Raw genomic sequence first — 16,023 nt, 5'->3', positions numbered from 1 at the left:
TGTTGCATCTTGGCTCTGATTGAGTATAGCATAATACTCCCATACAATAATACTTCCTAGGCATTGTGGCTAACTAGCTTGATTTAGACATGAGTGGCAAGTATAAAGCAAGTTATTATACAGTGTCTGATCTAGAGTTGGATGGGGCGGGGGAAGGCAGATCTTAGTGGAATTCTAGTCCAAATCAATCATTTTATAATCGCGGATACTGGATACTGGATACTGAAGCATAGAAAATAATTATTTGCCCCAAATTACACAAGTAATCAGGTGAAAGAAGAGATTTGGCTTTGAATGCAAAGCCAATTTATATATGTGTGTGTGTGTATGTACGTACATATATATGTGTGTATATATATGTATGTATATATGTGTGTATGTATGTATGTTTGTATGTATATGTGTATTTTATATATATGTGTGTGTGTGTATATATATATATATATATATATATACACATATATATATATATATAAAACATTTACTATGTGCCAGGCACTGGAATTCCAGAGCCAATACTTTGTCCAATTTACCACACTGCCTCCCACTTTCCTTGAGAGAAAGAAGGATCATGCAGCAGGTATAAGATAAAAGAAGTACCAACAAAGTGCAATGAAGGGCTCATTGAAAAAGGAAAGATCAGGAAGTCTTCATTTAAGATATAGCACTTCAGTTGGGTCTTGGAGAATGGGAAACATTTTAAAAGGCAACAATAGAGGCAGCTAGTGGTCCAGTGGATATTGAGAGACTAGATGTTGTGATGTTTAAAATCTAATTGCTATGATTAAAATCTAATGAGTGGTTGCCTTAAATTAGAAGCGTACAGCACCAATCTTTGTGCATTAAGTATTTATTAAAGTATATTGAGGTTAGTAAATAGAACACGTGGAGAAAGAGCCTAGCTCCTTGCACCTGCTGCTCCTACTGTGACCTCTAACAGAAAGAAAGATCCCAGCACTCCCTGAGCAGAAGCTCCCTGCGGCCCACCCAGGCACGGTCCCCACACACAGCTCCAAGTTAATTGGCTGATAGCATTGACTGACATGACTTACAGTCATTTCTATGAATAGATGTAACTTCCAGATGCTAGTCACATGCTTTCTCCTCAGGGTGGTGCTGCTCTGGTTCTCACAATGTCTTTCTCAGCAGGGGGTGGCACTCTGATTCTCACAATGTCAAGAAAATTTGAATTCAAATTCTGCCTCAAATACATGCTGTGTGACCCTGTGCAAATCTCTCTGGGCCCATTTCCATTTCTACAAAATAGGGATAACAATAGCACCTACCCCACAGGGTTATTGTGAGGATTGAGTTAACATGTAAAAGTGCTTTTGCAAATATTAAGGTACTAGATAAATATGTAGTAGTGGTGATGGTATAGTGTTACAAGACAGTGCCTTGTTGATACTTTCTCCCAGGTGAATTTTTTTTAGAAACTATTGTACACGAGAGGATTTAGCACTGCATGTTGTTTCGCAATTGAAGCATTAAGCTATGGTCTCAGGAAGGAGCTTACACTGAATCTAGAGGATCATGAGCATTTTCCAAATACAGGCAAAATTCTTGTAAAGCTATGAAAGTTATTCCCTGCTAAAGTATAATATCACAACCTGCTAAAGTATAATGAAATAATCAGATTAGTATTCTCCGTTCCATCTGTAAACATGCTTGAGTATGAGACTAATGAGTTTTTTTTAAATTCCTATTTCATAAATCTTATATACTAATTATCTGAATTATTTTACTTTTCTCTTCCACACTTTCATGACAGCTCTGTTTCACCTTTGCCACAGTTGATATGGATAGGAGTCAAAGGAAAGTACTAGAAATGTGATATGCTGCTCTACAGAAATTCAACAAGATAGTTTTGTGTCATGTAGACTTAACCTGACAAATCCCAGTACTACTTGAATCTGGTTTGCTGCATATTTCTGAGTGAATTGAGTGAATTTCTCACCTTATTCCTTTTCATTAAGGAACTCCATGGGAATTCACCAAAACCTGTCTCCAGTTCAAGTCTTCATCACTTTTCTTCTGGACTATTTTGAAACAGAGTCAACACAGAGATAACCAAGTCACTCCCCTGGCCAGAGGTTTCCAGAGGCTCCTATTGCTCATAACAACAATACAGAATTATCAGGCTCTCATTTAGAGCCTTCTGAGATCTGGCTCCCCCCTATCTTTATAATTTAATTTCTTATTACTCTCTTTTATGTACTAGCTATTTTACTTCAACCTTTCAGCTTCCTGTTCCCAGTAAATAATCTCTCATCTTTTACCATTGTGCCTTTGTGTAAGTAGTTGACCACATTTGGAATCAACTCCCTCTGCACCTGAACCTTTATCTTCTTTCAAAACACAGCTGAAATTCCACTTCCTAAACTAGGCCTTTCTTGAGTCCTACCATGCCATGTCACTTGTGCTCCTTCTTCCTGAAACTATTTTGTAAAAACTTTGTATTTGCTTATCTGCATAGTCGCTGAATTCCTACTCTCCACCTCCCCCCAAAGCTCCTTGAGGCAGACTTTTATTTGAATCAGATATAGGCCAAATCCAAACTAGTTCCAGAGGAATTCTATTAAAGTACCTGCTAATTTTTTCTAAATATTTCTCAAATTTGAAAATATAGTACTAAAAGGGAGTTGTTATTGTTGTTGTTCAGTCATTCAGTTGTTTCCAACTCATTGTGACTCCATGAACCGTAGTGTGCCACGTCCTTCTGTCCTCCACAGTCTCTCGAAGTCTATCCAAGCTCATGTTTATTGCTTCTATTACACTATCTCTCCATCTCCTCCTCTGTCATCCCCTTCTCCTTTTGCCTTAAGTATTTCTCAGAATCAGTCTTTTTCAGTGAGCCTTGTCTTCTTATTATATAGCCAAAGTGTTTAAACTTCAGCTTCAGTATTTGTCTTTCCAATCGATATTCAGTTAATGTCTTTAAGTTTTAACTTATTTGATCCCCTTGTTGCCCAAGGGACTCTCAAAAGTCTTCTCCAGCACCATAATGTGAAAACGTTGATTCTGTAGCACTCAGCTTTTCTTATAGTCCAACTCTCACAGAAATATATTACTACTGGAAAAACCATAGCTTAGACTATATGGCTCTTTGCTGGCAAATTGATATCTCTATGTTTTATTATGCTGTCCAGATTTACCATAGCTTTCCTTTCAAGGAGCAAGTATGTTTCAACAGCATCTTAGTTTTCATGTTTTTTTTTTCTTTTTCTTTTAAAGATGGGGAAATATCGTCAATTTTCTTTTCTTCCTGAATATCCCCTCCATAACAATCAGGAATTTTTCAATTAGCTTATGTTTCAAAAGTATGGAAATAGGAAAAATATTATATAAATGTTGAATCTTATAATCATACATTCTTGATCAATGGCTCTAGGGTTAAGAGAACCCCAGTTTCTATCTTGGCTTTGAGACAAAACTTATCAGAGAATCCATTGATTAGGTACTGGTACCACTCACCAAACCAACAATGTAGAGATAGTTAACTTGAGTTTTACTTTTATGCTCAGAGTTCAGGCTCCATTGAAAAACTTACCAGTGAGAGAGCCCAGATCATTAGCTTCAGCAATATTATATAGAAGTTTAACATAGAAGCAGCATAGAAAATTGTCACTTTACAGAATGTAGAAGATAAGGGCACACACATTTGACAGGTAGAGGAAAAGGGAAGATAAGGATACCTGACAGCTGTTCAAAACTGGACTGTGACTTGTTACCCAACCTTTCTGGAAGGTGCTATGACCTTCTGGCTTCTAGGAACAATGTACGAATCTCAAAACAGAGACTGGAATAGTGTCTTCTTATTATAATAGAGCAAGAAGTCTGAGTCAGTTTCTTCCTCATCACAGTCTTGTTCTTATCACAGTGGTGGCAAGAATTCTGAGCTAGAATTTCTCTTGTCATACCTCTGAAGCATACTTGATATGTGCTCATGGACTAGACATTTAACTTCTTTTGGCCTAAATTTCCTTGTCTATGAGACAGGAATTCTGAATCATAAAATTTCAGTGCTCCGACTCATATTGCTCTCTATTAGCAGAATCAATCTGAGATCCTGGATCTCCTGATACTTAGTCATATATTCATCAGTCATTAAGCACCCTCTATCTAAAGACCCCTCCATCAACCTAAAAGTACCACTCTGATGTCTCATCTGGAACAGAGGCAAACCTGGGCTAGAGCAGCATGAGCTGTGGCAGGTTCTATCAAACTAGAACTTGAAATAATGGCATGAATTGAATCAAATTGAACTAGGGCACATAATAAAAATAGTCAAGAAATGTTTCTCATCTTCATGGTTCAGGTCAATGGAGGAAAGTGGGAATTCTACAAATACACAAAGAAATAAAATTATAAAATAAATATACAGGATTTAGAACTATAGACTAACTTTGTTAAAGATTAGAACATGAAAAAAAAAACATGAGAGTCCAGGACTCTTTTCACTGTGTCGTGATGATTGAATGACAGTATTATGTATCAATTCAGGTCTCTTCCTCACTTCTTCTAATAGAGAAATGGAAACCAATAAGTAAAACATACATAGGAAATACAATGTGTTTTTTCCACTATGGTTTACATTCATATAAATGGGCATGGCACTATAATAACATTTATGATTAAGTAACAATTGTGCTGTTTTCTTCTGTGTAACTCTCATCCTCAAAGTCATGTGTAAGTCATGAGTAGAATTCAATTTCAATAATTCTGAACTGTAAGGTGATGTGAGACTTTCCATTCAAAACTTTCAACCTTTGTAGCTCTGTCCTGATGTAGTGAATCATGTGGGATGTGGGATAGGACTGAAGTGGCAACTTCTTGTTTCCAAAAAGAGATTTCCTACTCCCTTCTCTCACCCAGACCACATTATGGAAAGCTTTAAAAGAAATATTATAAAAGAGCAAAATATTAAGAAATGTAAGTTTCTTAAACATACATAGTATAAGTTTCTGTTCTTGATTGTTGTTGCCTAGGCTATCTATTGCTTTAGCATTTTAAAAGTCATGTCTACCTCTCTTAAAAACACAAAATTTATTTATAAGCTTTAGCTCAATGTACAATACTGACCAACATTCAATCTACTATACTCTCATTGAGAAAAGAAACTCTAAATTAAGGGTTCTTAATCTTTTTTTTCTTTCTATGTATCACAAATTCCTTTGCAGTTGGGTGAAGCCTATCAACTCTGTCTCAGAATAACATTTTTGGGGGGTAGGACAAATGACTTGCCCAGGGTCACACAAATAGTAAGTGTCAAGTATCTGAGGCCCGATTTGAATTCAGTTCCTTCTGAATCCAGTGCCCATGCTCTATCTGCTGTGCCACCTAGCTGCTCCCTCAGAATAACATTTAATTTCCTCATCTCTAAAATGGGTATAATGGTATCTCTATCACAGGGTTGTTTTGAGAATAAAATTATACTAGTAAAGCGCTTACAAAGCTCAAAAACCTACATAAATGCTCACTATTATTATTATTTTAATTATTCTTCTTCTCCCCTTCCTTCACTAGCATTTACACTTTAATGATGCCCTATATATGACAAGTCAAACGCCTAAATTTGCAGCAGTATGATATATTCTATAGATTGCTGGACTCAGGAGTCAGGAAGACTTGAGTTCAAAGTCTGCCTCCAATACTCTGAGCAACATCTACCTTAAAGGGTTATTATGAGGATGAAATGAAGGAGAGGGAGTAAACATTTAGGAAGCACTGTGTTCCAAGCATTTTGCTAAATGCTTTATAAATATTATCTCATTGACCTTTATGACAATCCTGTGAGGTAGGCGCTGTTATTATCTACATTTTCCAGTTGAGGAAATTGAAACAGACAGAGGTCAAGTGAATTGGCAAAAATCACAGAGCTAGTAAGTGTCTGAGGTTTGATTTGAATTCAGATCTAACAGACTCCAAGGAATATTTTATTCTGGGACCACAACTCGATAGCTTCTTACTTGAAATTATGCAAACTTTTAAGGGCAATACACATTGTAACTGTTTATATTACTAGGCTGAAATGTCCATTTCTTCAGTCTCTTTCCTTTGCCCACCTACACTTTCTAAAAGGCTAGCTACAAGCAAGAACTGTACCACAGGTGGAAGCAACTGACTCATTCTTTATTATAGTTGATTATTTCACTAAATAGAACAGGGTATTTTCTTTGTATATAGAAAAAAATATTACCTGTTCCTCATAAACACAAAGGAAGAAGGCAGAGTAAGAAAGTATTCAGATTAGACAGAAAACTTCCTGCATCCCACAGCTGACCTAAATTTGTCAACTCAAATATATTAAGTATGGTTGGACATGATGATAATTTTAAATTTAACTGTAATTTAATTTTAAATTGTGCTAGAAGTTCCATTTTAAGCATAGAAAATCGAATGCTTTCAATGCTGGTAGACAGAAAATGAAATATTTCTGTGTCATTCATTATTCTACAAGCATTTACTGAGACCCTAATCTGTGCTAGTCATCATGGTACATATTGAAGATACAAACATAAAAGTTCCTGCTCCCAAGGAAGTTACATCTTTCTTTCCGAAAGCATGTCAAATATTGTTATTGTATGTAAAACTTTAAAGAAGCACTGATTTAATAAAAATTATTCTCATATAAAACCCCAGATAACATTATAAAAATATAGTTATTAGGATTTTTATTTCAGGACATCGTTCTATATATTTAAAATCTAAAATTGAGAAGCAGTGTGATACAGTGAATAGAAAACTGTCATAGTGGATAGAAAAACATTCTAGCGACAGGAAATCCTAGGTTCCAGTACAATCTTTGATCAATATTGGCCATAAAATCTCATGGAAACCTTTCAGTAACCCAAGCAACTATCTAGGACTACCAGTCAAAACAGCTATTGATCTGAATTGAAAGAAGGAGTATTATCACTAGAACTTCCAATGCAATCACATGTCTGGTATGATAAGTAATAATCATAATAAAATAATAATGTTTAATTTTTTTGCAGGATAATAGAGGTAGTATAGTTTATTGCCAGTGTTGTATATGTAGGTGGAAGGGTTTAAATCTAGCCTCAGACACTTTCTGGCTGTGTGACCTTGGTTTAGTTATTTATACTTTATGTGCCTCAGAAAAAATCCTGGATCTATCTATTAAATCATAGATAGGTTGCATTCAGAATCTGCAGAAGGAATTCCCAGACCAGGGGTTCCTGAAACTGAAGAAATCACAGATTTGTGTGTATTTGAGTAACAGCCAGAGGTAATAATTGAAATCCAGACTTTTATGATCAACTCTGCTATTAATTACTGTTCTATGAATTCCTGCAGTGCTCAGTAGTTTGTTTCTCTTTTTCTAGTGGGTTGTTTCTAGTTGAAAGCTGCATCTAAATGAGTAATGAAATGTTCTCTTTTCTAGTGGTGAACTGTTCTGATCCAGGCTTTGTCGAAAATGCCATTCGTCATGGACAACAAAACTACCCTGAAAGCTTCAAGTATGGGATCAGTGTCATGTACCATTGCAAGAAGGGCTTTTATTTGCTGGGCTCCTCTGCCTTAACCTGCAAGGCAAATGGTTTATGGGATAGATCATTACCCAAATGTTTACGTAAGTACTCATTAAAATGTGTTCACATGCCCCTTTACCAAATACTAATTTGATGCCTCCCCTCCCCCAAATAAATTACAGAACATAGAGCTTCTCCAATAGAAAACTATCAATACCCTCCTCAAAAGACCATCAGTCCACTATATATTGCATATCTTAGTAAGAACATATTATAACAATGAATTATAATTCAAATATAATTATAATTATATATGAAAAAGTAAATTACTTTTTTAGATCAAAGGCAAATTTCTTTTTAAACATAGGAAACTTAGGAAACAGATTTGTCCTCAGTGGTTTTTAAAAGATGGACAGAAACGCAAGGGAAAGTATAAATTCTGCAGGATTAGATATTTCATATGCATCATGTGTGCATGCTAAAAGTAGTGAAATGATAATTACATTATGGATCGATTTTCTGAAAATCCATAATCCATTCTTGCTCTTGTAAGACTTTCAGCTGTTAAGAGTATTTTCAGATTAGATTTGTATTGGATGGTTTTGCCTGAAAGTGATTCTGCCAGCCTCACTCTTAAAGGGAGCTCACACATCCAACTGCACCTCTAAGTTTAATTTCCCTTGAGAAGGGGTAAGATAACTTCCCCAAAATGTGTCACTTATTCTCAGATGGCACAAGCTGAATCTATTTACTACAAACTAGTAGTTTCAATCTTGGATAGAAATTAGGAAATCCAAATATATTCAATATGTCACTATCTCACTATGTTCGTGGCTTTATAGTTTCTGACACATGAACTCTGAGGGAATTTTGCTGAAAAAGTTGGAATTTTTCTCTTTCAAAAGATTTTTGAAAGTTTACTAAAGCTTTTTAGATAATTCTATCTTTTCCATGAAGCTAATGAGTTTTAAATCCCTAGAAAGAAACCTTTTAACTGGCTTTCATTTTCTAGGGTAACTAGTTCCTACCAGCTTACTACCATTAACAGTCCAAATTACTACAAATGAGGGAATGTGAAGACCTCAAAGGAGCAGTTTGTGCACATATGTACTGCTTCTCTGTTACAGCAGAGATAAATTACTGATTTTTTTTCCTCCTTTGCTTTATCTAGAAATGGTTACTTGTCAACCATTTCACTTATCCTCATCCAATGAGTTTCTCTTTATACTTTTTCCCAGATAATTTTTTTTCTTCTCACAGATAGGAATGAACAACAATATAAAACAGGGTAAGAGATTATGTGACTTAGAGGACGCCTAATGGTTTGGGGCCTTTAAATCTAATTCTGTCTCATCTCCCACCTGGGCAACTCGTGACCAAATTCATTTCCTAGTTTTTAGTTCAGTGGTCTCTGCAAAATTAGTTGCAACTTAGTCAAGTTGGCACTGAATAAGTGACTCTAGGATAAAGTTGTGACCATTGTTGATACAAATTTGGTATCTCATTAGAAAGGAAGAAAAAGATACTATTATTTCTCTGGGAGCTGGTCCAGCTTCTGAAATTTTTCTCTTTGGACCATGACTCCTGAGTAGATTGTGGCTTTAAGTCTTAAATATCATCTATGGAATAGTATAAACAGTATCAGTTCTACAAAGCACTTTATCAGATGGGAAAATAGCCTATTAGATTAAGACTTGGTTCTTTCTAGCAGATCGTAGTGGGGGAGAAATCAGATACAGAACTGGACAATATTTTGCATCTCAGAGGAGAAAAAATTTAAATAAGTAATAATGGAGCTATGTAATGTGTTCCAAATATGAAAGTCTACAGCTGCACTAAGAATTTTGGGACACATTTCCATGGTGGTCCTGAAGCTAAGCCTCCCAACTTTGCTGAGGGTGAAAAGAAATCTCTTATTTTTACCTATGCAAAAGCCTTAAAATTGCTCCCTAATAAGTAACATAGGAATGAAGAGCAAATAAATTAATTTGTGCTTCATTTGTCATAAAATCATATTAATCTCAGATCCCTAATGATAGTATCTTTATGTGCAAAGTGAAATTAGAGATATATGAGGAGAGGGTGGAACCCTCAATGGATCTGTATTGCTACGTTAAAAGGAAAAGGAAGGAAATGTCAGCATTTTTCTCTCTTCTCCATTAACATGTCATGAGTCCCTTTTGTTTTTTCCATAGTTACTTTAAAAAAATGTATAGATGTGAAAAGGAGTGATGGAATTAGATTTGTCTTTGTTCCCCCTCCTAGCTATTTCATGTGGACATCCTGGTGTTCCTGCCAATGCTATCCTTACAGGAGAACAATTTACGTATGGATCTATAATTCATTATTCTTGCACAGTGAGCCGGACTCTCATAGGAAATGCTACCAGAGTCTGCCAAGAAGACAGTCACTGGAGTGGAACCCTCCCACACTGTTCAGGTAGAGAGAGGTGTACTACATTCATTTTACAGAATCACAAAATATCTGAGTTGGAAGGTATTTGATCAAGGCAAACCAAAAAGCATTAAGTGATTACTATGTCCAAGATATTATGCTAAATGCTAAAATAAGACCATCTCAATCCACCCATACTGTAAAAAAAAAATTCTTTCTGTAAGATACCTAAAAATGTCCATTTGGCTGACCTCTCCTGAAATATCTCTAGTGAATGTAGCCTTCACTAGAAGACTGAGGCAGCCTAGTCTACTGTCAGACAGCTCTAATTTAGGGATAGCTTTTCATTACTCTAAGCCTAAATTTTCTTTTTTGGAACTTTCTACCCATAGTTCCTACTTTTGTCCCCTAGGGTCAAGTGTAACTTGAATATGTCTGTAATCCTTGTGTTAGAGCCACCCATGACAGAGATGATAATTTTTTCAGGTGTTTCACTTCTCCCCTTGCCACCCCCCCTCCAAAAAAAAAAAACAAAAAAAAACCACAAAATAGGTAAATTACTTAACTGAACAGCCAGGAAATAGCCTCTGAGTCCAGATTTATAAGCCTGCTGGCTATAATAAATCAAAGGAAGTTTTGTAAGAAGTGGAAGAACCAAAGAATTAGTTGTACTCAGTAAATTATAGCACTCCCTGTTCCCACAAAATCCCATGTTGAAATTTTTAAAGAAAATTTTTAACTAATTTATAATTCTAGTCATGAGGATTTCTCTCAAACTGAACTTCCTTCTCTGGTAAATTGAAGCTATCTTCTATCTCTAGCTAAAATTTTATCTGGAGTCTGCTTGCACGTGTCCACTGTGCATCCATTCATGAACATGTTAGGAAACTGTAAAGTGATCCTTTATCCTAGGGATATGTTTGAAATTTGATGGGTGAACATAAATAAGTAGTCTTTTTGTTGAGGGAAAAACATTTAATCACAATTTAAATTAATTGTCTTTTTATTATGTACAGTATTACAGCAAGAAGTAACAGCATATAGAGAAATATGTCTCTGGGGAAAGTGGTTTATTTTTATTTTCAGGGTTTTTTCCCCTCTAACTTATTATTTATTTTTAACATTATTTTTAAAAAATTTTGAATAACAAATTCTCTTTCCCCCTCCAACCACTCCCACACCTACTGACCAAGAAGGCAAGTGATATGATATCAATTACACATGTGAAATTATGGAAAATATATTTCCATATAAGGCAAATTTTCATTTTAGGAAAAAAGAAAGCAAGAAAAATAAAGTGAGAAAATTATTTTTCAGATTTCACTAACAGTTCATCATATCTCTCTGGAAGTGAATAGTGTTTTTCATCATACATCCTTCATAATTGTCTTTGATCATCATACTAATCAAAATAGCTAAATCTTTCACAGTTGATCATCATTACAATATTGCTGTTACTGAGTACAATGATCTCCTGGTTCTGCACACTTCATTTTTCAATAGTTCATATGGATCTTCCCAGGTTTTTCTGAAACCATCCCCCTCAAAATTCCTTATTGCACAATAGTATTCGATCTCAATCATATACCATAACTTGTACAACCATTACCAATTGATAGGCATCCCCTCAATTTCCAGTTCTTTGCCACGACAAAAAAAAAGTACTATAAATGTTTTTGGACATACAGGACCTTTTTTATTTTTCTTCAATGTCTTGGGAATACAGACCTAGTAGTAGTATTGCTGTATCTAAAGGTTTGCACAGTTTTACAGCCCTTTGGGTATAGTTCCAATTTGTTTTCCAGAATGGTTGGACTAATTTACAGCATTAGCAACAGTTCATTATTGTACCTGTTTTCCCACATCTTCAACATTTGTCACTTCTAATAGGGGTTAGGTGGTACCTCAGAGTTTTTTTTTTTAATTTGCATTTCCCAAATCAATAGTAATTTAGAACATTTTTTCACATGACTAGATAGCTTTGATTTATTTTTCTGAAAATTGTTCATAACTGTTAACTGTTTATCAATTATGGAAAGGCTCTTGTTTCTATAAATTTGACTCAGTTCCCTATATATTTGAGAAATGAGGCCTTTATCAAAGTAACTTTCTATGATTTTTTCATATTGCTTCATTTTCTATGGTACTTTTAAGCAAAATGTAGTTTCCCTGATTATTTCTTAATTAAGTCTATTTTTGCTTTTGCTTTGTCTGAGATCCTAATGGGTACCCCTGCCTTTTTTACGTTATCTAAAGCATAATAGGTTCTTCTCTAGCCCTTTATTTTAACTCTTTTTGTCTTTCTGTGTCAATTATGTTATTGTAAGCAATGTATTTTTGTATTCTGGTTTCTAATCCATTCTGCTATCCACTTCTTCTTTATGTGTGAATTGATACCATTTACATATACAATTATGATTACTGTGTATTTCCTCCATTGTATTTTCTTCTGTCTGTCTGTCTCTCCCTCTTTCTCTCCTGTCTCTCCTTAAAAGTCTGTTTTGCTTCTGACCACTGCCTTCTTTTGTCTACTGTCCCTTTTATCACCCACTCCCTTTCTTATCATTTTGCCCTTCTAGTTCCCTATTGCCTAAGTTAGATTTCTATGGCCAAATGAATGTGTGTGTATGAATACACATATATAGATATTTTTCTATTTTTGAACCAATTTAGATGAGAGTGGAGTTCAAGCATTTTCTACCACCACTCCCTCATTTTTCCCTATATTGTAAAAACTCTTACTTGCATGTATTTTTTTAAAAATATTTTTCCCTTTCCTCATCTCCCTTCCTCCTTCTCCCAGTACATCTCTCTTTCTTATACCTTCCTTTATTTTTTGGAGATTATCCCAAGATAATTGACTTACACCCATATGTAAATTCTGTCATCTATATAGACTCCTTCTAACTGTCCTAAGGAATTACATGTATCATCGTTCCATACCTGAATATAAACAGATTAACTGTATTGATTCCATTATGATTTTTCTTATGTTAACTTTTTTAAACTTGAGTCTTGTGTTTGAATGTCATATTTTCTATTCAGCTCTGGTCTTTTCATCAGGAACGATTGAAAGTCCTCTATTTCATTAAATATCCATTTCTTCCCTAAAGTATTATACTCAGGTTTTGCTGGGTAGGTTATTCTTGGTTGTAATTCTAGCTCCTTTGCCTTCTGAAATATCATATTCCAAGGTTTCCACTACTTTAATGTTGTTCAAGTCATTTTCAGTTGTATCCAACTCTTTGTGATCCCATTTGGGATTTTCTTGGTAAAGATACTGGAGTGGTTTCCGATTTCTTTCTCCAGCTCATTTTACAGATGAGGAAACTGAGACAAACAGGGATAAATTACTTACCCAGAGTCATACAGATAATAGGTGTCTGAGGCTAGATTTGAACTTAGGAAAATGAGTCTTCCTGACTTCAGGGCTAACACTCTATCCATTGCAACACCTACCTGTATAAATATAGGAATACCTTTATTTATGACACTCAAATATAATTTTCTCATTTTCTTTTTCTTGCTTTTTTGAAAAAATGGGTAACATGTTACCATTAGCATTACCACCAACTCTTTTAACCCAAAAGCTGTTAAATCTTGTGTAATCCTATATGTGGCTCCGTGAAATTTGAATTATTTTTTTTCTGAACACTTGTAATATTTTCTCCTTGATATAGGAGCCCCAGACTTTAGCTATAATATTCCTGAGAGTTTTCATTTTGGAATCTCTTTCAGTAGGTGATCAGTACGTTCTTTCAATTTCTATTTTACACTTTGGATATATCAGGGCAATTTTCCTTGATAATTTCTTGAAATATGATGTCTAGTCTTTCTTTTCTCATGATTTTCAGGCAGTCCAATAATTTCCTAATGTATTTTCCCAATCAGTTGTTTTTCCAATGAGTTATTAGACACTATATTGTATTTTTTCCATTTTTGTGACTGTGTTTTATTATTTCTCAATGTCTCATGCAATCATTAGATTCTATTTGCACAATTCTGGTTTGTAAGAGATTATATTCTTCAGTTAACTTTTTAAAGTTCCTCTTTTCATTTGAATAATTCTGTTTTTTAAGGTGTTCTTTAGTGAATTTTTGTGTCTCTTACCATTTGGCCATATCTATTTTTTTGGGGGGGGGTTTGTTTTGTTTTTTGTTTTTTTGTTTTTTTAGTGAGGCAATTGGGGTTAAGTGACTTGCCCAGGGTCACACAGCTAGTAAGTGTTAAGTGTCTGAGGCCGGGTTTGAACTCAGGTACTCCTGACTCCAGGGCTGGTGCTCTATTCACTGCACCACCTAGCTGCCCCCATGTCTATTTTTTAAAGTTTTAATTTCCTTAGTATTTTTGTACCTCTTTTATCAAACTGTTAATTCTCTTTTCATATTTTTCTTCCTTCACTCTCAGTTTTCTGCCAGATTTTCCTCTACCACTCATTTCTTTCTTTAGCTCTGTTTTTGTTTTGTTTTTGTTTTTTTGTGGGGTGATGAGAGTTAAGTGACTTGCCCAGGTTCATACAGCTAGTGCTTACTCAAACACTTGTCTAAGGCCAGATTTGAACTTAGGTCCTCCTGAATCCAGGGCCAGTGCTTTATCCACTGTGTCACATAGCTGCTCCCCTTTCTTTAGCTTTTCCTGGAATTCTTGTTTGTTTTGTGTCTAATTTGCATTTTTAGAGCCTTTGCTTGTAGCTGCTTTCATGCTTTTGTTTCCTTGTGAGTTTTTGTCTTGGTCTTTCTCAGCTATTTTATTAGCTTTTTATAGACAAATAGTTTTTGTTGTTGTTGTTTGCTTTTTTTCCCCAGTCTGTTTCTTGACTTTTAACTCTTAAAGTTGCACTCTCTTCACCTAGGAATGAGGAAGCACTATTCTAAGCTTTAGTTTAGTCCTCTTTAATTTCCTTATATTCACCTTAATTTCTGCCTCTTTTGTCCTTCTCCCAACTCTCCCTTTCTTTAAATTGGGAGTACCTACATCCAGAAATCCCATTGTTTTACTTCTTGAAGGAAGCATTTGAGAAATATTTGCTATCTGTATATATTTGAGGTAGTTAATTGGTGCAAGCCCAAAGTCAGAAAGATCTGAGTTCAAATGTGGCCTTAGATAACTTACTAGCTGTGTGACTCTGGGCAAGTCACTTTACCTGTTTGCCTTGATGTCTTCAACTCTAAAATGGGGGGCAATAACAACACCTTCCTCTCAGGGTTGTTGTAAGAAACACAAGAGATAATAGATAATATTTGTAAAACTTAACACAATCCCTGGCAAATAGTAGGTGCTTTACAAATGCTCCTTCCTTCCCTGCCCTCCCCTCTCCTTCTTCATTTCTCTAATTTAATAGACTATTTCAACTTCATTTAGGTAAATGACCTCTTTTATTCTATTTATAGAACATACCAATTGCTCATTTTTTAAGTTCATTCATCAGGAATTTACTCTTGTTGCCTGTTTTTCTTCAATAGGGAACAATCCAGGGTTTTGTGATGATCCAGGAACACCAGCTCATGGCTCTAGGCTTGGGGAGGAATTCAAAGTTAAAAGTCTTCTCCGTTTCTCCTGTGAAATGGGTTACCAGTTGAGAGGCTCTCCTGAGAGAACATGTTTGCTCAATGGGTCTTGGTCTGGAGTGCAGCCAGTGTGTGAGGGTAAGTAGCCTGTTCAGTATTCCTACATCTCTATGGCTCTGTCATCCCATCTCTTGGTATTTTTACTCATAATGGGTATGATAGTTTTGAAGTATGGCATCAAAAAGTTTTCAATTATGGCAATCATAGAGTTTCTGAATGTATATGAAGCTCAACATACAATATGATCTCTGTCCTCCATAAGTTAATAATATATATTTTTTAAATTTCCAAACCTTTTCTTTGAATGAACTGCTTTTAATTTGTCTAAGTATGTGGTCACATTTGAGGAGAGGGTGGTGATAAATGATGAAGCAGAGGAAATGCAAGCTACTCAGGGAGATACAGACCATTATGCTTTTATCCCCAAGAACCAAAGTGAGAACATAATACTATTAGCTGTCTTAGAATTTAATTAAATTTTTTTTGACTAAGCACCTACTATGTGTTAGGGGAGAAATCAGCCAAGTGGTGACCCATACTTTCCTTTAAAATTTAATTGGGGGAGC

General features: G+C 35.2%; 1 protein-coding gene across 1 annotated transcript in view; it reads left to right on the top strand.

Moving 5' to 3' along the window:
• CSMD1 (CUB and Sushi multiple domains 1) overlaps positions 1–16,023 on the top strand; it is a 2,580,735-nt gene that overhangs the window by 2,509,914 nt on the left and 54,798 nt on the right. Inside the window, 3 exon segments of the mRNA XM_043985743.1 lie at positions 7,409–7,597; positions 9,762–9,935; positions 15,353–15,535. Coding sequence (XP_043841678.1) covers positions 7,409–7,597; positions 9,762–9,935; positions 15,353–15,535 — 546 coding nt within the window.

The sequence above is a fragment of the Dromiciops gliroides genome, chromosome 2, assembly GCF_019393635.1.
Source record: "Dromiciops gliroides isolate mDroGli1 chromosome 2, mDroGli1.pri, whole genome shotgun sequence".
Taxonomy (NCBI): Eukaryota; Metazoa; Chordata; class Mammalia; order Microbiotheria; family Microbiotheriidae; genus Dromiciops; species Dromiciops gliroides.
This window is presented reverse-complemented; position numbering and strand designations above follow the sequence as displayed.